Genomic DNA, 27,061 nt, shown 5'->3' with positions numbered 1-27,061 from the left:
TCTTGGGGAAACAAGCTGAGGGTTGCTGGAGGGAAGGGGGATCGGAAGGATGAGGTGGCTGGGGGATGGACATTGAGGAGGGATGCGCTCTGGGGAGTGCTATGACTTGTGTAAGACTGATGAATCATGGAGAAAATATTTGCAAATGACATATCTGATAAAGGGCTAAGTATCCCAAATATACAATGCAGCTCCAAAACTCCACAAATAATTTAATTTAATTAAAAATGGGCAGAAGGCATGAACAGATATTTCTCCAAAGAAGACATACAGACGGCCAACAGACACATGAAAAGATGCTCAACATCACGCATCATTAGGGAAATAAAAATCAAAACTACAATGAGATATCACCTCACACCTGTCAGAATAGCTAAAATAAAAAATGCAAGAACCAAGTGTTGGCAAGGATGTAGAAAAAAAGGAACCTTATTGCACTTTCAGTGGGAATGCAAACTGGTACAGCCACTGTGGAAAACAGTATGGAGGTTCCTCAAAAAGCTAAAAATAGAATTATCCTACAATCCAGTAATAGCACTACTGGGTATTTACCCAAAGAAAATGAAAACACTAATTTGAAAAGATATATGCAACCCTATGTTTACCGCAGCATTATTTACAACAGCCAAATTATGGAAGCAATCCAAGTGTCCACTGATAGATGAATGGATAAAGATAATAGGCTATGTATAAATACAATGAAGTATTACCCAGCCATAAAAAAGAATGAAATTTGCCATTTGCAGCAACATGGATGGATCTAATGCGTTTAATCTAAGTGAAATAAGTCAGAGAAAAACAAGTACCATATAAGTTCACTCATATGTGGAACTTAAGAAACAAAACAAATGAACAAAGAAAAGAGAGACAAAAAAAAATTCTTAACTATAGAGAACAAGCTGGTTATGAGAGGGGAGATGGGTGGGGAAATGAGTGAAAAAGGTAAAGTGGATTAAGAGACACTTCTGATGAGCACTAAGTAATGTACAGAACTGTTGAATCACTATACTGTACACCTAAAACTAATAACAATGTATATTAATTATACTGGAATTTTTAAAAATCTTAATATTTTAAAAAAGTCTTTATATTTTAGATCAGTTTTAGGTTTACATCAAAACTGCACAGAAAGTACAGAATTCCCACATGTGCCCAGCCTCGCCCTCTATCAGCATCATACACCAGAGGGGTAGATTTGTTATAACTCATGAACATACAGTAATGTATCATTATGACCAAGTCTATAGTTTACAGGTGGGTTCACTCCTGGTGTACATTCTATGGATATTAATGAATGTATCCTGACGTGCACCCACCACTTTAGTATCACACGGAGCAGTCAGTACTCTAAAAATCCTCTGGGCTCCACCTATTCATTCCTCCCTCTCCCCTAATCCCTACTAACCAGAGATATTTTTAATGTCTCCATAGTTCTGCCTTTTCCTATATGTCATGTCATTGGAATACTACAGTACATAGCCTTTCCAGATTGGCTTCTTTCACTTAGTAATAAGTAATAAAGGTTCCACCATGTCTTTTCAGTTCACATAACTACTAACCTATTGAAGGACATACTGGTCACGTTTTGGCAATTAGGAACAAAGGTGCTAAAAATAACTGCACAAAGTTGTGCAGAAATAAATTCTCAGTTCTTTTAAGTAAATATCAAGAAGTATGAGCTAAATCTTATGGTAAATTATGTGTAGTAAAATTATGTTTAGTTTTCTAAGAAACTGCCAAACTGTCTTCTTCGAGTTGTTGTACCATTTTGCACTCCCACCACTATCGGTGGGAAGTCGCATTGCTCCACATCCTCACTGGCAATTAGTATCACCAGTGTTTTGGATCTGGCCATTCTCAATGTGTGTGTTTTAGTGTCTTGTTTTAATTTGCAATTCCCTAATAACATACAATGTTGAACATATTTTCATATTCTGATTTGCCATGTGAGATATCTGGTGATATATCTGCTATATAGATAGATAGATAGATCTATTATATATATATATGTATATATATATATATATAATATATCTATATATTGTCTGGTGAGATATCTGTTCAAGTGTTTGGCCCATTTTTAAACTATAACTAAGTATGTTTTCTTACCATCAAGTTTCATAATTCTTTGTATAGCCTAAATAACGGTCTTTTATCCTATGTGCCTGTAGTAAATATCTTCTATCAGTCAATGGCTTCTCATTCTCTTTACAATGTCTTTCACAGAGGTTTTTAATTTTAATAAAGTCTAACTAATTACTTCTTTTGTATGTCATATTTTTAATGTTGTATCTAAAAAGTCATTGCTAAACAAGGTCATCTAAGTTTTCCCCTATTATCTTCTAGGAGTTTGATAATTTTAAGTTTCACATTTAGGTCTATGTTCTACTTTTAATTTTTTGTGAAAGGTGTATTGTTTTTTATAGATTCATTTCTTCTTGTATGTGCATATCCAGTTGTTTTAGCACCATTTGTTGAAAATATTTTTTCTCCATTTAGTCTTTCCTCTTCTGTCAAAGACCAAATGGCTATATTTGTGTAAGTCTATTTCTAGGCTCTCTGGTCTATCGATCTATTTGTCTATTCTTTTGCCAATGGCTGACTTGGTTAAATAGCTTTATAGTAAATCCTGACGTCTACATTGTCAGTCATCTAACTTTGTTCTTTAATATTGTGTTGGCTATTCTGGGTCCTTTGTTTCTCTTTATAAACTTTAGATGCAGTTTGAGGATATTAACAAAATACTTTGCTGGCATTTTGATTGGGATTACACTGAAACTACAGATCAAGTTAGGAAGAACAGACATGTTGACAACATTGAGTCTTCCTATCCACAACATGGACTATCACTCCATTTATTTAGTTCTTTAATTTTGTTCATCAGATTTGTAGTTTTCTTCATACAGATCTTCTACATTTTTTTTTCAGATTTATATCTCAGTATTTCACTTTGGGGGATGCTAACATAAATGATACTACGCTTTTAAATTCCAATTTCACCTATTCATTCCTTTTACACAGGAAAGCGTCTTTTTGTACATTAACATTGTTTCCTGTAATTTCACTGTAACTGATTATTAATTTCAAGAGCTTTTGGTTCACTGTTTCAGATTTTCTACATAGACAATCAGTTATCTGCAAGCAAAAAGTTTTATTTCTCCCTATCAAATCTGTATCTTTTACTTCCTTTTCTTGTCTAACCATATTGAATAAGACACCCAGCATAATGTTGAAAAGGCAAGGTAAAAGGATATCCATGCCTCACTCTTCCTGATCTTAGTGGGAAAGCTCTACATTTCTCATCATTAAATATGATGTTAGCTATAGATTTTTTGTAGATATTCTTAGACAAATTAAGGTAGTTCCCTCTTCTATTTCTAGTCTGCTGAGAGTTTGTATCAAGAATGGATATTGGATTCTCTCATGATTCTTCGGCATCTACTGATATGATCATGTAATTTTTCTTTTTTGGCCTGTCGAGGTGATGGATTACATTAATTCATTTCCTAATGTTTAACCAGGTTTTCATGCCTATATAAACCCTACTTGTTCATGGTATATTATTTTTATACATTGTTGGATTTGATTTGCTAATATTTTGTTCAGGATTCTTGAATTTTTGTTCATGAGAGGCAGTGATCTATAGTTGTTGGTTTTTTGTTTTTTGTTTTTTTCTTATAATGTCTGTTTGGTTTAGGTATAAGGAAAGGTAATAGGTATCTGGCCTTTAGAATGAGGTAAGAAATACTACCTCTCATTCTATTTTCTGAAAAAGACTGTAGAGACCTGATGTTTCTTCCCTAAATGTTTTGTAGAGTTCATTTATAAACCCATCTGGGCTGCCCAGTCATTTTTTATTGGATGTCAGACATTGTGAATTTTATGGGGGAAAGTTCACTTAACTACTGGAGTAGTTCCCTGACCCCCCCCCCACCCCATCCCCCCTTGCTGGAGTCTTCTGGATTCCTTTACATACTTTTAAATCTTTATTCTGTTATGCTTTTAAGTTACTTAGAAACAGTCTGATCCTTGCAAATCTTGTTTTTACACTTGTTAGGGAGAAACAGAGCAGCCTTTAGTGTAGGGCTAATTTGGCTTTACTACTGAAGTAAAACCTTTCTGAGTCTTCTACTCAATGCACCATGCATGGTAAAGCCTTTCCACTCTGATGGACATAATATGGCACAATCGTAGGGCTGACTTCATTTGTTTTCCTTCTTGTAAGGATCACTGCACCTTGTACTACCTGTTTCTCAGTGTCTGGACACCACTGTTTTCTGTATTTTGTCTCAGTTTTCAGGCAAGACCTTAGAAAAATTCAGTCCCTATTACTCCATCAGAGCCAGAAACAGAAACTCCTAGACAATATGAATCATGGTTCTACCATCTACTATCTGTAGATGGACAGACCGTGGACTAATCTCAGTACTTTATGAGTGCTTTTTCAGAAATGAGTGTTTTCTCATTTATAAAATGGGAATAATGATTATCTAATTCCCACAGCTGACAGAATTCAAGTAAGTATAAAGTGATTCTCTCAATAAGTATGAATTTATTCTACCTCTATGTATTTCACTTCTTCAACTTCTGCAACTTGTGATTTACAAATCTGAAACCTATTTTAAAAATCTGCTATGTTTATTATGATAATTAGCACTATGATTAATGCTATCAGGTCCTAATAGTAGTAACACCATTACTGTGTGTCAGGGCTATTATGGTAAATATTTTGCACATGAAGTTTCATGTTCTCAGATCTCAGTTTTTAAAATCAAATTAGCTCACCTTTTTTATGTTACTACTATTCTAAGTTTCTCCTCTCCTCCTATATGCACTAGAATGAACTTTTCCTAAACTAATGATGGAATACAAAAACACTGTGATTTATTTATACTTAATGGAAGTGACACTTAAATTACTTACAAATCTAAAGTTCATATTTTAATCTAATTATGGATGTTATAGTTCCCTTTCTTTATATCCATATTTTCTCCTATTAAAAGAAAGATAGTCACAGGGAGAAAGCAATTCCCAGAACTACGTACTTGCCCCCCAGACACAGTTAGGGAAAAATTAGGGAATGGAATACAAGAACTATTGGGAAATGAGCTTATGTTCATTTCGTCTTAAAAAGAATTGAATTGAGACAGAACAAGAGAATACGGAAAATAAAATACATGCTGCCAGGGCACAGGGCACCTGAAAGCAGAGCAGTCCAAATGCTAAGAGTGAGATGAAGGTGGGGGGCACAGGAACTGAAATTAGAGATACCCTGGAACTATTTATATCATCTGAATTATAGACCTGACACTGAAGACTCCAGCATGCTAAGCAAGAGAATCAAATACTCCAAAATGTTGAGGATGTGTTAACATTTATTCAATATTTGCTGTGTGCTAGGTACTTATGTAAGTATTTTACATACCCCAATTTATTAAATCTTACAGATCCATGAGATATATATTACTGTTAACACCATTTTACAGATAAGGAGACGGAGGCACAGAGAAGTTCAATTTAGTTCTCAATGTCACATTAAATAAACATCTTGAACGTTTTAAATTTTACCTGTAAAAAGTTTAGTTTTTGAGATAGTTTAAACTGCATCCACAGAGAATTATTTTTTATTGTTTATTCATTTTTAAGAGAGAGTGAGTGAGAGCACGAATACGGCGGAGGGGGTAAGAGGGAGAGGGAAACGCAGACTTCCTCTGAGCAGGGAGCGTGACATAGGGCTTGATTTCAGGATCATGACCTGAGCCAAAGGCAGATGCTTAACCAACTGAGCCCCCAGGCGTCCCCATACAGAGAATTTTAATGAGTAAGATTTCACAGAGCCCTTCTAAAAGGTTTACCAAAATTCATCTCAGAGAATTCCCACTGGGAGGTAATTTAGTTTTAATTTGGGAGACTTCTGCCTATTATAATATGGTTTATAGTACTCTGAGAAGGGTGCAAGTCAGAGAATTTGGAATATTTTAGATAAAGGAGCCATATGGGCCACCTAGAGCTTCAGAACACACAAGGACAAAATTAGGAAGTGTTTTAAGAGGTTTCATGATGTCTATTGGTATTTGTATCAGGATAAAGACCAAAACTTGGAAATCATTATGTTACCAGTGTTGTAAGAAAAAAATACAATATGGCAACAAGGACCCAGAAAAGTTCTCCTTTCTGCCACAGGAATTTTGGTTTCTCACCAGCCCCATAAAAACCAAGGTACAGGGGTGCCTGGGTGGCTCAATCGGTTGAGTGTCATCAGGGAATCTGCTTTTCCCTCAGTCTCTCACCCCGATTGTGCTGTGTTTCTGTCTCTCTCACTTGCTCTCTCGCTCTCTCAAATAAATAAATCTTCAAAAAAGAAAAAAAAAGACACCTGGGTAGCTCAGTTGGTTAAGTATCTGCCTTTAGCTCAGTTCATGATCCCAGGGTCTTGGGACTGAATCCGGACTTGGGCTCCCTCCTCCATGGGGAGTCAGGGAGTCTGCTTCTCCCTCTGCACCTCCTTCCACTTATTCTCTCTCTCTCAAATAAATAAGTAAATAAAATCTTAAGGGAAAAAAAAAAAAAACAAGGTACAGCTCAGTTTGGAGAGCCAGATGGAATAATCTCAGGGTCTTGTCATTATATATTGTCACTCTAAAGTTTTTCATATGATGCAGTGCTCACTGCCCCTCTTTCAAAATCTTCACACTTGCCCCACTGGATTACTCTTGCTTCTTGCACTAGAGTTCAGTAGACCAGTATAATCAACTATACCTAAAACTCTCTGTATTGTTCATTATTTGCAGAACAAAAATTAGACGCCAAATAACATAATGAAAACACAACAGCACGTACCACTTTGAATAGTGCCTATATATACAACTTTAGAATTTCATCTGTATGAAGTCCCAGACTTAGTATGTTCTTATAGCCAAATGCATTGAGAAATCATGACCTCATATTACTTATAAAGACATCTACTTTCATATATATATTTTTAAGATTTTATTTATTTATTTGACAGGGAGATCACAAGTAGGCAGAGAGACAGGCAGAGAGAGAGGGGGAGGCAGGCTTCCGGCTGAGCAGAGAGCCCTATGCCAGGCTCGATCCCAGGACCCTGAGATCATGACCTGAGCTGAAGGCAGAGGCTTACCCCACTGAGCCACCCAGGCACCCCTCATACGTTCTTTTTAATTCAGAGTATCACTAGAGTGCTTCTCATGAAAACACTAACAAAATCTTCCTGAAGTATTTACCTAAGAACACAGTAAAGAATATTCAGTTACTTCTTTCATCTGTAGAAGTGAAAATGAACAAATATTGTGTGAATCCTTAATTAATGCAAAAAAAAGCCAATTATTTTTAGTACAAACTAACATATTTTATACCAATTTTAACTGTAAAATTGGAAGATGTTAAGAGTAGGCTTTTCTTTGAAGTTACTGCTATTTCATGATCCCCAATCATATCGCTAAGTTTTACTGCTCTTGTGTACAGAAATTAGTGTATAAACATAAGTAATGGAATGAAAGGACAAATATCCAATTGTCCAGTAATTAATACTGTTCCTGCATAACCAATCAGGAAGTATAAAGAAAAGAACTTTAATCTTATCAGAAAGTTTTACTTTTCTAGACTCTATTTATTAATAATGGCTTCTTAGCTAGCTGTTTATCTTCAGATTTCTCCATAAAAGATATTTAAATTGGGAAAATTAATGATGCCACTGACCCCTTAAAAACTTTAGTGAATATTATTTGGTCTTCCATGGGTGAAAAATAGATTAGTCATCAGATTTCAGATGCAAGTTTCATTCTTTAGAAAAACAATAAAACTAAGAAACTAGAGAATGCCAATAATTATTGCCAGATAAACATCAACATTAGATTTAAATGCAAAATATAAAATAAAGCACCAGTATCCTTAACCTCAGTGGTTATTCTTTAATACACTAAACCAACATTTTAGACTGAAAATCTTTATCATTCCTATTTTCCACAAGAAAATTTTTAAATGTAATTCTTTTATGTCTATCATGATTACAGATTTAAAACCTTCTGTCATCACAAGTAGTATAAATTGACAGATCTCTTAACAAAATTAGTTGCTGGATGGCTCCTAACTACCAGAGATTTGAAATTGCCACACCAAACTACAAACTTTGTGCTGGTAGTTGGGGTACCTGAGTTCTACCATAAACTTGGCTGCTGACTTTTTGTTAGATTTTGGGCAAGTTGCTTACCTTATGCTTCAAGTATCCTCATTTTAAATGGATAAAATAATACAGTTCTGTCCCATCACAGTGACTATTATAACAAGAGATCACAAGAGATCATAACAAGAGATTATAACAAGAGGTCATTAAGCAACTTAAAGTTGTGAAGAAGTTTTTTTTTTTTTTTTAAGATTTTATTTATTTATTTGACAGAGAGAAATCACAAGTAGAAGGAGAGGCAGGCAGAGAGAGAGAGAGAAGCAGGCTCCCTGCTGAGCAGAGAGCCCGATGCGGGACTTGATCTCAGGACTCTGAGATCATGACCTGAGCCGAAGGCAGCGGCTTAACGCACTGAGCCACCCAGGCGCCCTGAAGAAGTTTTTAATAAAAAATCCTAGGGGCGCCTGGGTGGCTCAGTGGGTTAAAGCCTCTGCCTTCGGCTCGGGTCATGATCCCAGAGTCCTGGGATCGAGCCCTGCATCGGGCTCTCTGCTCAGCAGGGAGTCTGCTTCCCCCCTCCCTCTCTCTCTGCCTGCCTCTCTGCCTACTTGTGATCTCTATCTGTCAAATAAATAAATAAAATCTTAAAAAAAAAAAGCCTATTTTAAATATTCATAGTTTTCTAGTATTGTATTACCAATGGACTCAAATGTTCCAATGTTCATATAGCTTCTTATATATCAAACAATCATGAAACAGTTTGCCCACTGATTAAAAACAAATATTGTGGAAATATCTGTGCTACCTAGAGCAATCTACATATTCAATGCAATCCATATCAAAATACCATGAACTTTTTTTCAAAGGGCTGGAACAAATCATCCTAAAATTTGTGCAGAACCAGAAAAGATACTGAATAGCCAAGAGGAATATTGAAAAAGAAAACCAAAACTGGTGGCATCACAATTCCAGACTTCAAGCTCTATTAAAAAGCTGTCATCATCAAGACAGTATGGTAATGACACAAAAACAGACACATAGGTCAATGGAACAGAACAGAGAGCCCAGAAATGGAACCTCCACTCCATGGGCAACTAATCTTCGACAAAGTAGGAAAGAATGACCAATGGAAAAAAGACAGTCTCTTCAACAAATGTGTTGAAGAAATGTGTTGAGAAAATGGGACAGCCACATGCAGAAAAATGAAACTGAACCATTTTCTTACACCATACACAAAGATAGACACAAAAAGGATGAAATATCTAACTGTGAGACAGGAATCCATCAAAATCTTAGAGGACAGAACACGGGCAGCAAGCTCTTCTACCTCGGCTGCAACAACTTCTTGCTAGACAAGTATCAAAAGGTAAGGGAAGGAAGGGCAAAACTGTACTACTGGGACTTCATCAAGATAAAAAGCTTTTGCACAGCAAAGGAAACAGTCAACAAACTAAAAGGTAACCTATGGAATGGAAGAAGATATTTGCAAATGACACTACAGATAAAGGGCTAGTAGTCAAGATCTATAAAGAACTTATGCAACTCAACACCTAAAACAAATAATCCAATCAAGAAATGGGCAGAGGAAGTGAACAGACATTTCTGCAAAGAAGACATCCAGATGGCCAACAGACAAATGAAAAGATGCTCAAAACCACTCGGCATCAAAGAAATACAAATCAAAACCTCAATGAGATACCACCTCACACCAGTCAGAATGGCTAAAATTAACAAGTCAGGAAATGACAGATGTTGGCGAGGATGCGGAGGAACGGGAACCCTCTTAATACTGTTGGTGGGAATGCAAGCTGGTGCAGCCACTCGGTAAAACAGCATGAAGTTTCCTCAAAAAGTTGAAAACAGAGCTACCCTATGACCCAGCAATTGCACTACTGGGTGTTTACCCTAAAGATACAAATGTCGTGATCCAAAGAGGCACATGCACCCCAATGTTTATAGCAGCAATGTCCACAATAACCAAACTATGGAAAGAGTGGAGATGTCTATCAACAGATGAATAGATAATACACAACGGAATATTACTCAGGCACCAGAAAGGATGAAATCTTAACCATTTACATTGACGTGGATGGAACTGGAGGGTACTATGCTGAGCTACGTAAGTCAAAGAAAGTTGATTATCCTATCGTTTCACTCATATGAGGAATTTAAGAAACAGCACAGAAGACAATAGGGGAAGGCAGGGAAAAACAGAATGGGAAGAAATCAGAGAGGGAGACAAACCATCAGAGACTCTTAATTAACTATAGGGGAGAAACTGAGGGTTGCTGCAGTGGGGGGTGGGGTAATTGGGTGGTGGGCATTAAGGAGGCCACATGACTAAAAAAAAAAAAAAAAAAAGAGAGCGAATAGGATGTGATGAGCACCAGGTGTTGTATACAACTGATGAATTACTGAACTCTACATCAGACACTAATAATGTTCTAATATGTTCAATGTTGGCTAACTGAATTTAAATTCAAAAATAATAAAAAGAATAGATCTGTTTGATCCAATTAGTAATTAGTAAAGAAAGGTGAGTATATTCTCATTCTTAATTCCAAATAAAGATGATGCAATAAATAAATAATGCAGGTGTGTTTACACATAGAATATTTCACATAACTATAGATACTAAGCTTTTTTTAACATATTCCACTAGTATTAGATTTTTTATTTCAATATAACAGAACTGATATATTTCTTTCTTCTTGAAAAATCACATAAAAGTCCATAAAGAATGATAAACACAAATTTTATTTTTGACAAAAATTAGGAAATGAAACATAAAATGAGTAGAAAGGCTGCCCAAGCAGTAGAGATAGAGTAGGGGAACATGCTACAGGCAGCAGAGAGAAAATTCTGCAGTTGTAGAAATCAGAAAGAACAAAATACACTTCTTGAATGTGATGGGCACACTCTAAAGTATAAGCCCCTTATTTCTGTCAGTAGAAACAAGGTACATGGGCTGATAGCCAGAGTTCTCCTCATGTGGTTTTGTTCCAAAAAAGTAGAGGGGGACAGTGCTACATAAAAATTCATATAAACAAACTATATGTGCAAAAAGAAATTTAACTCTCTGGCTATGGAAGATAAGAGACTGTCTACCTCCATTGACTGGGGCAAAATAAAGGAGGAACAAAAGAGGAAAAGCTAACAGCCAAAAAGAAAGTTCACCAATAAAAATCTTAATATAGAACAGATGAATATCATGCCAAATACTTCACCACTAATTAATGAAACTTAATTATGCAATTAACTAACTTAGAATTTACAAAAAAATCATAAAATTTTATTGACTAGAAGAAGAATAACTAAACCAGTATAACCACTCACCTCTGATTCATATTTTATTTTTTCTTCTTCTAAAATACGTGCAAATTCTTCTTTCTGGTGTTCAAATTCTGATTTGAGAAATGTATGTTCATAGCGAAGCTTATTATATTCAGTTCTATACTTTTCCACTTCCTAAATTAAAAGGAGACTATAATTTATGACAAGTTTATAAATGAAATTTGTACTCACTCCAAAAATCACTTTTGCAAATACAATTTTGAAGTACATTATATTGAAAGCCATTCTAAAAAGCAAAAAATAAGCTCAACAGAAATATAAATAAATCCCAGAAAATTCTTATGACAAGTATCCTACATACAGAATCAGTACATTCTTGAGAAGGTGCCAATAAAACACATTACCATTCAATTTACCCTATTTCCTCACTGATTCTCATAATAATGAAAATGAATAGCACATCAGAAGTTTTGACCTGTAAGCCTAATAAAATAATATTTAATAATGTAGTATACCTTTCTAAATTAGTTAACTTTTTAAAATTAACTCTATAGTAAAATATAAAATAGCCTCCTAAAAGACAGGATGAATTCTAAGTAGATAAAAGACTATTTGAATATTTAGTGTAACAACTTAAGGTTCAATCAAGTATTATAATGATAGTTCAACATACCAGTCTGAAGAATATATGTAGCACCAAATTTCCTGACTAACTAGGAACACATGCAGATCTCTGATATGCCCCAATTCTGCTAACACTACAAAAGTTGCTGGCATTCTAAAGTCAGTAAGAACTTAGGCAGTAGAGAAGATGAAGGAGACACTATTTCAGCATTCATCAGGAAATTAAGATATAAAAACACCTTCTAAAATATTCAGCTCACTGTAAATCTTTGGTTGAATGATTTCTCTAAGCCAGTATACAAACCAAGAAAATGGGTTTTATGATTTTATTAAAAATATACTTAAACAACAACAACAAAACCTTTTATTTAACTAGATCACCTACCTTAGGTCTAAGTGGCTTTAAATCCAAAATTTAAGTCTACTCCCAACCATAATGCTTTGGTTACCCACCAGGAGGATATTCAAACGATGACCTTACAAACCAGTAAGTCATTTATAAAAGTCATGTATAAAAAGAAATTTATAAAAATGGAGAGTAATATTCAGTTTAATTCATTCATTTATTCATCAATGCTCGGGAAGAGTCCAAAACCTCATCAAATGAATACTTCTATTATACAAAGCATTCTGCAACATACTATATAATCTACATAACAAACCTGTTTTGTGCAATGGCAGCATCACTAGACTACAGCTTTCCAAAGGAGGTCCATTTTGAAGGGGACAATATTCATGTGCTATATATAAGACCCAGGCTATTCATTAAATAAAGTTGCATTATATATATACATATATTATATATATATGTCTGGCATAGTACTTAATATAGGCCATCTTTTCCTATTTCATTTATTAAACAGTTAATTATATTTTACAAACATGAAATTTCATAAGAGGAAGGAAACATTTCAGTCTGAAGGAAAACTGTAACAATTTTCTATTTTTCTAGGGTTGCATGAAAACACTCTTTCATTCCACAAATATTGAGTACCTACTGTATGCTAGGAACTTAGAATATACAGTGAACCAAACAGATAAAGGTTCCTTCTCTCATGCAACTTACATTCTAGAGATGGTAATAAAGAAAATAAAAAATAAGCACAATAAATATACAGCATATTAGAGGATAAGTAATAGAGAAAAATAAAAAGTATAGCAGGGTAAATGAACATCCAAAGGTCTAAGAAGTGAAGGGAGAGGCAGGAAGCAATATTAAATAGAGACACACACTGTTCACAAAGTAGGCCTCATTGAGAAGGTGATATTTCAGCAAAGACTTAAAAAAGTTGAGGAAGGGGCACCTGGGTGGCCGAGCTGCTTAAGCCTCTGACTTTGGCTAGGCCAAGTTGAGCTCCCTGCTCAGCAGGGAGTCTGCTTCTCCCTCTCACTCTGCCCTCTACCCCCCTGCTTGTGCTCTCTCACACACTCTCTCTCTAATAAATAATTTTTAAAATCTTTAAAAAAAAAAAAAGAGAGAGAGAGAGAGAGAGAGAGGAAATGGGCTTAGAGATACCTGGAAAGATACTATTCATGTCAGAGGTAACAGTTATACCAAAGATCCTTTTTTTTTTTTTTTTTAAGATTTTTATTTATTTATTTGACAGACAGAGATTACAAGTAGGCAGAGGAGATAGGCAGAGAGAGAGAGGAGGAAGCAGGCTCCCTGTCGAGCAGAGAACCCAATGTGGGGCTCGATCCCAGGACCCTGGGACATGACCTGAGCTGAAGGCAGAAGCTTTAACCCTCTGAGCCGAAGGCAGAAGCTTTAACCCTCTGAGCCACCCAGGTGCCCCTATACAAAGATTCTTGATTTGTTTCATTTCTGGAGTGCCAAAGAAACATCAAAGAGGCCAATAAGAATGGAAGAAAGGAAGTCAGACAGATAATGGGATCTGATCTTGTGCAGCCCTAAAAGCTCCTTAAGTTAGAACGGGAGCTACTGCAGGGTTTCTGAATAGGGGAATGGTGCTTTTGATCAGTCACATAAAGATAAATGCACAGTTCCTTCTATATAAATTACTTACTTCATCCAGATTCCTAAAACGTTCTCTCATTGGAGTTTCTAATTCTTGTTGTATTTGGGCTCGTAACAACTCCAACTTTTGTGGAGTTAATACCTAGTAATGCAGAGAAACAAAGAATTCTAAATATAAAATCACAATATTAAAGAATTCACCAAATTTTAATGCTTAATTATAACAATAAAATCCAATTCATAGAAATTTCACTATATACCTAATTTTACAGTAACACTATATAAACAGAACCATCATTTGAAAGAATACTTGAAGGCCTCAATTTCAGGCTCTCAAGAGACATCAACAATTCCATTAACATGAGATAAAGATAGTCACTGATTATTATTATTATTATTAGAGATAACTATGTTGGCAGCTAAGGTTATCATGTTTTATATAATGGCTAATTATATTTCCATTTCCTAAAGCAATCAAAATAAAGGTATAATAATTTGGTACACCACAGAGAATTATTCAGACTTATTTTCAATCAGAAAAGGCTGACTTTTACTCTAGCCACCAAAATAAGGCTCCTCCCTATTAAGCTGTCTTACAGAACTCATATTTCAAAAAGTGATTAAGTATTTACATAAGCTCCTGAAGGACAAACACAGTCTTTATTCACCATGATGTGTTCCCAACACCTCACACTACTGCCTGGCACATTGGCTCACTCAATTATCAAATACTGGCTATAAAAAAAAACAAACAAAAATCCGGTTTGTACTTATACTAACCTCTGAAAACATTTATTCATCAATACTCCAAATAGTTCAAAAACTTCACTGAATGAATACTTGCTATATATAAAGCATTCTGCAACTTACTATATAATCTATATAACATACTGTTCTAAATACCTTCCATGCATTTACTAACTTAATTTAATCCCTGCAATGATCCTCAACATAGCTAAATTATCATCCCCCTTTTTTATAGAAACGGAAGCATACACAGAGTCTTACTTTCTAAAGATCACAAAAACTCACAAGAAGCATTTCTGCCCCATAAGAAGTTCAAACTCATGTGAAAATAACATACATACAAATAACTATAAAAATAACTAATATAGGCTTATCAGACTGGTAAAGACCAACAGAAAAGATATTAAGTAGAGAAATAGTGGCACATGAAAGGAATGGGAAAACTAAAGTTTAGGTAGAACAGAAACTTAAGAATGGAAAACATTTTAAATTCTCTGGGGAAAAAAATGTTCCTCAAAGGTAACTTACAGGCATTTTGCATTGAACTGCACTAAGCACTACAGACAATTTAGAATCCTGGATCCTTCTACATTATCGCTCTCTAAATACTGTGACAATCAAGGCTGCGCTGAAACATTTCCAAATGTCATTTAGCTCCAGAGCTAAATCCTGGCCGGGAAAAAAGGGAAAGAGGTGGGAGCCACAGGCAGAGGATTCCCAAGTATCACGTTCATACTCTTATAAACTACTTAGTATTCAACAGTAGTTACTTAAAATTTTTTTTAACTTAAAATGAATAAATATAATTAGATACATAATTCAAACAAAGGAAGTATTAAAAAACTAAGTCATCTTCCTTCATTTATCCAGTTTCCCTTTTAGGAAACAATCATAGCTTAAATTTCTTATGTATCTTTCTTGAAACAATATATAAGCATATATATATATATATATCACTTTTTAATTTTTACATAAAGAAAGGCATACTATACACATTATTTCTTCTGTACCTTGCTTATTCACTGAAGGTATTCAAGCTTAAGAAGGGCATCACCATATCTATATTTTAGGAAGAAGTTTGATGGATCAAAACCATGGTGAGAGTAAACTGGGGTGGGAGGTGATGAGGAGGAGGCAGAGGAAGGCAGTGAATGGAGCTGGGAAATCAGATAGAAAGCTCTTCTTAAAATCTGGTTTAATATGTCAAGAGTCTGGGTGAGAGTATCAAGAGTCCAAAGAGAGAAGGGGTAGTAATTAAAAGTTAAAGAATAATAAAGATCAAGATAAACCTTATTTAGATCCTGTTTCAAACAAACCAACTTTTAAAATAAGCAAAACTGGGGGCACCTGGGTGGCTCAGTTGGTTAAGCATCTGTCTTTGGCTCAGGTCATGATCCTGGGATCCTGATCCTGGGGTGGAGCTCCAGGTCAGGGTGCCTACCAAACGGGGAGTCTGCTTCTCCCTCTGCCCATATCCCATGCTAGTGCTCTCTCTCATTCTCTTGCTCACTCTCTCTCTCTTGAATTAATAAATCTTTAAAAAAAAAATAAGTAAAACTGTGGGATAATTAGGGAAATGTGAACAAAGATATAGTATTAAAAGATATTAGGGAATAAATACTTTAAGGTATGATAATGGTACTGTGGCTATGCTTTTAAAGGAAAGACTGTCTTGCTATATAATAGAAATACATATACTAAACTACTAGAGCTGAGATAACACAATTTGCTTCAAAATAATCCAGAAGGGTTGAAAGACAGAGCAGGGATGTCAGAAGATAAAACAAGACTGGCTAAGAGATGGTAAGTATTGACGGGTATGTGAGGATGCAACACTACCACCCTTTCTACTTTGGTACTTGTTTGAGATTTCTGTAATTAAAGGTTAATTAGAAATAAAAGTGCTTCCACTTCCAACAGATGGCATAATAGAGATCAGATTTATTCTCCTACATAAAACAAACAAAAGAATAAACAGAAATCAAATGTTTTCCAGATACTGGGCATAATTAAGCAGCAAAGATCTTTGAGAGACAAACAACAAAGAGAACTAAGCTTCCAGGCCATGTATAGGAAGGGATATCCAAGCAGGGTCTGATGACTCTCTGATTTAAGCAAATGGTACTACAAATCCAGGGAGAGCAATGCGGCTAGAATCACAAGCAGGGTAGCAGAAAAGAACGTGGCACAAAAACAAAATTATGAAGATCTGCCAAAGGCTCATTCAGAAGAGTACCCAAATCAGCATATGCATGTAAGGAAAATATTTAATTAAGGCCAGGAAAAGAATGACCTGAAAGAATTAGGTGAGTAATCTGACCTCACACAGAGCCAAGAATAGTTCCTTTTTCCAAAAGCCAGACTGAAAACTGTCATTTCATTGAGAAATGAGTACTCAGAAGGTTCTCAGCAGTGGCAAGTAATGAGCACTAAGCATTATTCTGCTCTCACTTAGCAAATCTTCAAAGCAAACCTCCAAAACATGAAACTGTTTCCAAGTAACTGTCCCAGAACAAAGCTCAAGAATATCAGAATACAAAAATATCTAGCATAGTAAAATTTACTATGTCTAGCCTCCAATAAAAATTTATCAGGCATGCAAAGAAGCAGGAAAATATTACCCAAAACAAACAGGAAAATCAACCAAAACCAACCCAGAAGGGATACAGTTGTTAGAATTAACAAAGATATTAAAATAGTTATTATAACTGAATTCCCTATGTTCGAAAAGCTAGAGAAAAGACTGAACATGGTAAGTGGATATAAGGAAATTATTAAAAAGACCTAAATCGGACCTCAAGTGTAAAAACTACAACTTCTGAGCTGAAAAATATATACTATATGGGATTAATGTAAGATTAGATACTGCAGAAGAAAAAGATCAGTGAACTTGAAGACATGTCAAAAGAATCTACCCAAAATGCAACAAGGAGACAAAAAAGATTGAAAGCAAAACTTATATGTATTCTTACTTTAGTCCTTAAGTCAACAGGGAAAATGTACCAATGGAAATATAAATCAACACAAAGGAGAAAAGAAAATTGAAGTTAGTAACTAACCAAAAGTCTTATAATCTATAAGGTCTCTGATAAAAAAGACTCTCAACAAGATTTTTTTTTAATCTCCTAAGAATCTTACAAAAAACAAGCACACATGCATAAGAAAAATCCATCTTCCCTCCAAACCCCTGCCAAAGCACATATACAACAAAGACAAAAAATTAGATTATTTTCTTCATGTCATTTTAGGAGAAAAGTACACTGTGTCCTAGACTTCTAATGGAATACTGCCACCACTTATCTCAAAAGAAACTTATAAGAATACTTTATCATACAATAGTCCATGTGTCATGACCTATACTAAATCTATATTACACCAACAATTATCATGTTAAGAATATAAAATAGACCACTGTTTTTCAAAGAATTTTTTTCTAAGATTTTATTTATTTATTTAACAGAAAGGGAGATCACAAGTAGGCAGAGAGACAGGCAGAGAGAGAGGGGGAAGCAGGCTCCCCGCTGAGCAGAGAACTTGATGCAAGGCTTGATCCCAGGAACCTGAGATCATGACCTGAGCTGAAGGCAGAGACTTAACTCACTGAGCCACGCAGGCGTCCCTCAAAGAACATTTTAATCTAAGAAGGCAGATATTGTTGTGTCAGAGATTATTTTAAAAAATGAAAAACTGAATAATAAATTTAGTTCTGAGCTTCCTGGCAGCCAAAGAAAATGGGAAACATACTGGGTTATATAGTTTCCATTGCCTGGCACAAAGAAAGCATATGAATTTTTGGTAAAGTAACTTTTAAAATTTGTAACAGAAATATTATCAAACAACTCATATTTTAAAAAAAGGTTCTGCTAACATGGTACATAATAACAATATAAAAATAGCTAACATGTTCTATTCATTTTCTACATCAAAGCACTATACTAACACTTTCTATGCACTGTTTCATGTCATCTTTACCATCACCCTCTAAGTTAGGCACTATTATTATTTCCATTCACTACAACTACAGCAGTGACACAGCAATATTCTTTAACTGACTATCTTTGATATCATTTTTCTATAAATGCCAAAGGGATATTAAATCTAAGTTCAGAAAAGGCATTTTGTAGGTAAAAAAGATAATACATGTATATCATCTTTGATATCTGAAATATAATCATCTTTCAACTGAAAATCATCTGAAAATAATCATCTTTCATAAACATTTATTATTTTTTATTATTGATTCTACTTTGTTGAATTAATTTTATTCAATTCGCAATTTGTATAAATTGCTAACACCCATAGAGCAAATAGCTAAATTTAGTTCCAACATGAATATATAAATATATAAATCTTTATTTTAGCTTAACTTTCCCAGATAAATATCATAGAGAAACCACTTATGGTTTATCTTGAAAAAAAGAAACTTTACCAGACAAATTAGATTTGTCAGCAAACACCGGCAAAGTTACCCCATGGAGAAATGTCCAAAGTTATTTTGTGTAGACCCAAGGAACAGTGTAAAAACCAACAGAGAGGCTACATGGAAGATGATTTCATTTCAACATGAGAGGGAAAATACTTCACATACTCCAATCCATGAATGGAACTGGATCACTTTAAACATTTATGAGGTTCTCTCCCACCAAAAGCACTGAAGCAGAGAATAAAGATCCTGTGTGACAAATGTTCCAAAAAGGAATTCGGCTTTGAATGGTGTATGAGTTTCCTAGAGCTTTGACAACAAAATACCATAAACTGGCTATCTTAAAAAAAAAAAAAAAAAAAAAATCCAGAAATTTATTGTCTCACAGTTCTGGAGGCTAGAAGTCCCAAAACAAGTTGTCCGCAAGGCCACACGCCCTAAAGGGAAGGATCCTTCTTTGCCTCATCCTAGCTTCTGGCAGTGTGCTGCTGATCCCTGTTCTTCCTTGTCAGCTGCAGCCCTTCAATCTTTGCTTCTGTCATGACAGGACATTCGGTCCCCCACCCCTCGCCCCTCACCCTGTGCTTCTGTCTTTGTCTCTGTTCTCTTCCAGAAGGACACCAGTCACATTGGATTAAGGGCCCATCATCCTTTAGTATGACCCTCATCTTAACTAATTACATCAGCAAAGACCATTTTCAAACACATTTTGAGATACTAGATATTAGAAGTTCAACATATTTTTTTGGCAGACACAAGTTAACTCATTACAGATAGGAAACAACATCATTGACTCTAAGATGCTTAAGCTTTAGGTAGATATGAGATAAGAAATAACACTATTATACATATGAAGAGAACAACAATTACGAATCATTCATTTATTCTATTTCTTCAAGTCATTCATTCAACAAATATTTGCTAATATATTATAAAATATATAAATACAAACAAATATACCTGAGCACTGGAGACACACTGAAAAGAGGTCCTGCCCTTATGGAGCACACATTCAAACAGAATAAATGCCACCACTTTTGAGTATCGACATGTGTCAGACACTGTACTAAAAATATACATGTTATTTCATTAGTCCTACAAAAACCGCCGTTAACAACTTTTATCCTCTTTACCACATGACAAAACTAAGACATAAAAACAGATGTTTGTTGAAGGTCTTCACTTCAACACTGGTGACCTGACCTTTTTTTTGTATAAAAATGACCTTTTTATCTTACATGACATTTTTTGTCTTGAAGTAAATTTTATCTGATATTAGCATAATTACTCTGTTTTTTCAGAGTAACAAGTAGACATGCTTATTTGTACCAAGCACATGCAAACAATAAGCTAAAGAAGACTACAGTGTTTATATCTACAATGCCAAAAGAATACTTTGAATTCCTTGTGGTCAGTACTCACAGATTCCCATTTCTATGGGCCTCTCAATTTTTGCAGTACATATATATCTACCAATTCTATAGGCTTACATTACATTTGCCTATTCAACTCATATTTCTGAGATTTTTGTTTGTTTAAAATGTCCCCAATACACTTAGGAATAAAACACCACCATACAGGCTCTAACCTAAGCTTAGTGGTACTTTTCCAAACAATGGAACAGCTCAAGAAGATACTGAATAACCGACTTCTAACACTGCTGTGAAAGGAATCCATGAATTGGATGATATGTCATACTAGATGACTTGAAAACATAGCTTTTTACTCTTATCAATTTATGACTCCAGTATTAAAAATACCTTATCATTTGTGCCAAGCACTAGATAAACAGAAATACACAGCTGGCGCCATTTAGAGATTAAATGAATACAGGAAAATATAACTGCTAATATCTACTAATTTGAAATTTATAATAAGTTTGACTGGTGCTACACGAAGTTTAGCTTTGGTCCCCTTTCCAGGCAAATGAGAAATGAAACAATAGTCAGTACTATACTTTGCTTTAGAAACTCCATTTACCCTACAATGCACACATAAGTTATGTGCACATATTATTTTTATAGTCTTTCAAGAAGTCCCTTAAAAAAACTATCAGTCTTATCAACCATACCACAGTAATAAATAAATTTTTTAAATAAATATCAGTCTTTTTTAGCTCAGTTTCACTTATAATACTTAAAGGAAAATTAGTAAAACTTTCTTTAAAAAAATATTTTTAACTCTGAATATGCATCAATTCAAATTGGCCTTTCCCCCAGTTATTCTGAATAGTGAAATACTTAAATCAGAACAGGTACTTTAATAGAAATTTACATGAAACAACAACTTCATGGCTAAATTCCACATGGTAGCTAGTATTCCAGAATATATGAAAGAATATTAAATTATACCACATGGACAACAGCAAAATATTCATTACGAATATAGGCAGAATTTGCCAAATTTACCAACATCTGACACTTTTGTACCACAGGGGCAAAAGGCAGGCCTCCCCTTCTTGGGATATGTTGCTTTGGCATGAAGATTACTTTGAGGTAAAAGCAATCAAAACCCAGCAGATTTAGGAAAAGCTCTTTACCTCCCTCTCAACTGCCTTAATTTAATTGGAAAGGAGAGCCTACATCAAGAATAGAGCTATTAATCTGTTTACCTAAGAAATCTATCTGCTTTTAACAGGGCAACATTTGTTTTCCAAATATCTCCTCCAACCATCCTGCTAATGATCTTCTTTCCCTTTGTATCCCTAGACTCTGCCTGTCTCCCTAGCTCAGGATGTCATACAAGCCTATTGTTCCCTATCTTTGCAATTTCATGTTTGTGATGTTTGTGTGGATTCTGCATACTTCCAAAATTAATTTTATTTTCTCTTGTTAATCTATCTCATGACAATTTGATTCTTAGTCTGGTTTAGAAGGACCTTGAAGAGCAGAGGAAAACTTTTTCCACCGAGAGTATTAAATGAAATATATTTACTTACCTGCAGTTTCATTTCTTCTAAGTCTTTAGCTTTCTCTAATAATTCCCCTCTTAGCTCTTCAAGAAGCATATGAAATTTTTCCTGGTCAGTCTGCTTTTCATTTAACAGGCGCTTTAGTTCATGTTGTGACTTTATGTACTCATCCTGCAATCTGATTTTTTAAAAAAGAAAAAATTCAATGTTAAGGACTTCCTTTGCCAACTGCATTATTTAATGTAAAGTCAACCAACACTACAGAACAAGACCAATTTCATACACTCCATTAAATTCATAAACCTCTTTTCTTTATGGAGTTTAATTATTAACACTATTTTATTAATACAATTTTACTTAGGGGTAAGGAAAAACACACTTAACCACCTAGATACATTTAATTTTATATGTTTTGCTACTTTCAAAGCAAGACTTACAAATTCATAGCATACTTGAGACCATGTTTAATTTTAAATAAAATAATTTTAAAGCAAAAATTTCACTGTATTAAGGAAGTTTTAAATATATATACTGCAAACTAACAAAATTATACTGTATGTTCCAGCGCAAATGTCCAGACAAAAATAATTTCTTAATAAAGCCCCTTACCTCCAAATTTAAGCAATTTACCTTGTATGTTCAGCTTTAAGAGTCTGATAGTTAGTTTTATGATGTGCACATCGTGACCTTTCATCAATTAACATTTTCTGAAACTCAGATTGAGAATCTGTCAGCCCACCGTCTCCACCAGAAGGAAAAATCGTGGGAAAAGTGTCCATATTGGCAAGTGAGCAATTAACCATGTAAAAGTAAGTTTGGCTTCCTTTTTGTTTTAGTTTTCTTTTCAAGGGTATTTTCCACTTCCTTCTTGCTAAGACAGACTCTCAGGATGCCAAATTATACCTGCAGAGAAATGCACTTAGTTAGCGATGAATTAAACTCCTTCAGTGTTATTCTTTTTATCCCTTCTTATTATTCGTCTATCCTTTCTATAACAAAACCCAAATTTTCAGATTTTTTAATTGTTCATCAAACAAAATGAACAAAGTTGAATTGCACCTTAACACATTTTCTCTTCTCCACACTAAGTTTCTGTGACCCTCAACATCACATCAAGTATTAACCTAACTAGAATTATTGACTTTTCTAGTTCAGGTACTCGCGGATTCATAAACTTTGGATATTTCCTGAAGCTACTGGGGTAAACATCACAGAATGATCCTAGTACAAAATCTATACTCTGAAATCAGAGAAAAGCCATTTAGCACTTGACAAGTGGTTGGAGAAAATGATAATCTTCACAAAGATGATCTTCAGCAAGTTAACTATGTGATTAATGCTACAAAGCGTTCTTTTATTTGACACAAGGTAGACTGCAGACTCAGATGAGGAATCAGTCAACACAAAGATGTTAATCACCTATGTGTTATGCACTGTGCTAAGAAAAGGAAAGTAACTCACCTCAGCTATCCCCAAAAGCACTGATTCAGAATTATGAAAGTAACTAAATGTTTATTATATGTAGAATTTTTAAAAAACGATGACAGTGTTCTTATTGTAAATAAAGACAAAAGTTTTCATCAAAATAATTCTCTCCCCTTTAGCTTCATTAATCTTTGTCAAGACTATTACATGTATCTTTTCCTAATAGCATTTCCCTTAGTCATGAGTCATCATGAAATACCTTTTCCTACTACAAGATCTTTAGCACATGAAAACCAACCATCAAATTTCAAATTAAATACTACCTAAGAAGACTTTTAAACTAAAATTGAAGTTACTCTGGTTTCCTGTCAAATCACATTTTAATACAAGGGACAACGTCTTCCACGAAAACTTTACTTCTTACTCATGTTGAATGTGCAACAGTGCACTGTTTGTAACAGCTGCCACAACATTATCCTATCAAAAGTATTTACTTGTCAGGGAATTAATTAACTGGATCATAAAAATGGCATGTAATTTTAACTCTGCATTGTTTTTTAAGATTTTATTTATTTATCTGACAGAGATCACAAGTAGGCAGAGAGGCACGCAGAGAGAGGGGAAGCAGGCTCTCCACGGAGCAGAGAGCCCAACTCGGGGCTCGATCCCAGGACCCTGGGACCATGACGCAAGCCGAAGGCAGAGGCCCTAACCCACTGAGCCACCCAGGCGCCCCAGCTCTGCTTTTTTATCCAAATTAATTTTTAGAAGATAGAAACATACAATAAACTTACCTCATATTTTCTAATAATACCCCCAAAAGGTATTATAAGGTTTTAACTTTAATTAGCTAAAAGCTAAAACTACATAAGAAACAACCAAGAGATATCCTTTAGTCCCACTACTAATGAAACAAAGATTTTCTAGATAAAATGAATAATTTTTTTCTTTTTTATTCCAGTTGACAGTAAATATTCTAACTCCTACTTTAAAATGGAAGTTCAGTCCCCATGCAGATAAAATTCACTAAGACCTGGACATTTTAGGAAAACACGGTTAAAAATGATTTAAATCCTTCCCCTTTTTGCACTAAAATCTACTACAAGTGCTTTCCAGGACTAATTGCAGCATATCCATTTCTCAATCACCACCACCATTACCTCATTAACCTTAAAAAAAAAAAAAAAAGTTTCTTCCTCCAGATGGGATAGTAAAGGAGCATCCAGGTGCAAGATGAAGTACATATCTTCCTGTTGGGTCTACAATTGACTATGAGTGGTAGGAGTGAGAGCTCCCCGTGCTACATCTCCCAACTCCATTTTAATGAGGTTTCTCATTATTAATTTTCACAACCTCATTGCCAATTCTAGTTCCATTATAAACACAGGTGTACTGCCCTCCAGGATCTTCTTAACTCAAAGTTATGAACTCCTGGGTTGCATATGCCAATAGTCATTTTCAGACTTTTCTCCTCTAGGAATATTTCAGAATCACAGAAAACTATCTGTCCATTTCCAAAACTCTTGGCAAGGTCAGGATAAATTTTGTATCTGTTTTTAGGTGGTTTGCACATAAATTCAGTTTTCTGGTTCAGTACTGATTAATTTATCAATGATAATCTTGGAAAATATAGTATCCTCCAAAGAGATAGCTAGTAACATAAAGAAAGGCCTCATAAAACTCAATTCTTTCTCTGACCTTCAAATGTGGTTCCACAACTCTATATTTAAGCTTACAAGGAAAAAACTTGTATCTTTTATGTGAATTACATAAAGACGCTTTTGGTTAAAAACAAAAACCCCAGTTACCTTAAACGCTGTGGGAAATGTATTATCAATCTCTTACACCAAGAAATCTGAAGATAGTCTTCACTTCCAGTACTAGAGGAAAAGGTAATTTAGATAAAGCCTCTTGCTTAGGACAAGAAAAGCTAGACATGTGTTTTAATAATCTGCTTAAAGACACTGGAAAACTAACAAGAGAATAAATATTCTCTGAAATGGGAACAGGAGAGGCTATGGATGCAGAAAGATGAAACTTGGATTTGGAACCACTATTCCCCTACAGGCATCTGCCAGTTCCAGAGAGGTGGCTGGAAGACTGAATGCCTTCTGACAGTCTTCAAATTCAAAGATACACAGATTAGACCAGCAAGGAGTCAAGAAGCCCTGGTGAACACCCCCTCCATTTTGGATATAGACTTTAAAGGTTTAAGCCTTATTATTCCTAACAAGGATAATTCAGACGAATGATACTAGAATAGGCTGCAACTTGCTCTAAAAAACAATTTTACAAATAAATGTGATGCAATAATTTTTTTAATTTTAAAACTCAAGCCCAGTGAATATAAAGTGACATGAATTAAAGTCACAAGAACCAAAAAGACAATAGACAAAGGGGCCTCACTATTAGAGTTATTAGAGAATGATTCTAAAAGAAATTTTCTTATTATTGTGTACAAGACAATAGAAAACAAGGTTGAGAATTTTGTGAGAGAATAAGAAACCATAAAAAGAAACCAAAGGAAATCTCTAAAACTGAAAAATTCTACAAACCAAATGAGAAAGTATAATAAAAAAAAAAAACCCTCAATGAGCAAGTATAATAGCCTACATAAGACATAGCTTAAAGAAGTAATTAGAAGATACGTTAAAAGAATATATTCAAGCTGAAGTAGAAAGAGAAATAAGGATGAAAAATACAAGAAAAAAGGACCCAACACTATATGGCCAACTATCTCTAACAAAGCAACAAATAATATCCAGTGGAGGGAGGTCTAGGTGGCTCAATCAGTTGAACATCTGACTCTTGGTTTGGCTCAGGTCATGATCTACGTTGTGGAATCAAGCCCACTTCAGGCTCCATGATCAGTGGACAGTCTGCTTCTCTCCTTCTTTCTCTCTCTCTCTGCTCCTCTATGAGCATATGTATGTTCTCTCTCTCTCTCAAATAAATAAATAAACCTTAAAAAAAAAAAAAAAACTTCAAAAAAAAAATATATCCAATGGAAAAAAGAGTCTCTTCAAGGTGCTGGGAAAATTGGACAGCAATATGCAGAAGAATGAAACTAGACCATTTTCTTATACCATACACAAAAATAAATTCAAAATGGATGAAACACCTAAGTGTAAAACAGGAAACCATCAAAATCCTAGAGGAGAAAGCAGGGAGCAAACTCTCTGACTTTGGCAACACCAACTTCTTCCTAGGCATGTCTCTAGAGGCATGGGAAATAAAAGCAAAAATGAACTATTGGGGCCTCATCAAGATAAAAACCTTCTGCACAGTGAAGGAAACAATCAACAAAACTAAAAGAAAACCACTGGAATGAGAGAAGGTATCTGCAAATAACATAACAGATAAAGGGTTAGTGTCCAAAATCTATAAAGAACTTACAAATTCAATACCCAACAAATAATCCAGTTAAGAAATGGGCAGAAGACAAGAATAGACACTTTTCAAAAGACATCCAGAGGGCTAATAAACACATGAAAAGATACTCAACATCACTCATCA

The 27,061-nt window shown here is 34.8% G+C and overlaps 1 protein-coding gene across 4 annotated transcripts in view; it reads right to left on the bottom strand.

The window, feature by feature from the left end:
• CEP83 (centrosomal protein 83) overlaps nucleotides 1-27,061 on the bottom strand; it is a 134,505-nt gene that overhangs the window by 57,351 nt on the left and 50,093 nt on the right. For all 4 annotated transcript variants that reach the window (XM_013054201.2, XM_004748538.3, XM_045084842.1 and 1 more), the window contains exons 2-5: nucleotides 22,751-23,023; nucleotides 22,148-22,298; nucleotides 14,089-14,181; nucleotides 11,480-11,611 (exon numbers count right to left, since the gene is read on the bottom strand). In XM_013054201.2, coding sequence (XP_012909655.1) covers nucleotides 11,480-11,611; nucleotides 14,089-14,181; nucleotides 22,148-22,298; nucleotides 22,751-22,923 — 549 coding nt within the window. In that variant the 5' untranslated portion in view covers nucleotides 22,924-23,023. The remainder of the gene's footprint in view (nucleotides 1-11,479; nucleotides 11,612-14,088; nucleotides 14,182-22,147; nucleotides 22,299-22,750; nucleotides 23,024-27,061) is intronic.

This window comes from Mustela putorius, unplaced genomic scaffold, assembly GCF_011764305.1.
Source record: "Mustela putorius furo isolate JIRA1106 unplaced genomic scaffold, ASM1176430v1.1 tig00000788_pilon_pilon_pilon, whole genome shotgun sequence".
Classification (NCBI taxonomy): Eukaryota; Metazoa; Chordata; class Mammalia; order Carnivora; family Mustelidae; genus Mustela; species Mustela putorius.
This window is presented reverse-complemented; position numbering and strand designations above follow the sequence as displayed.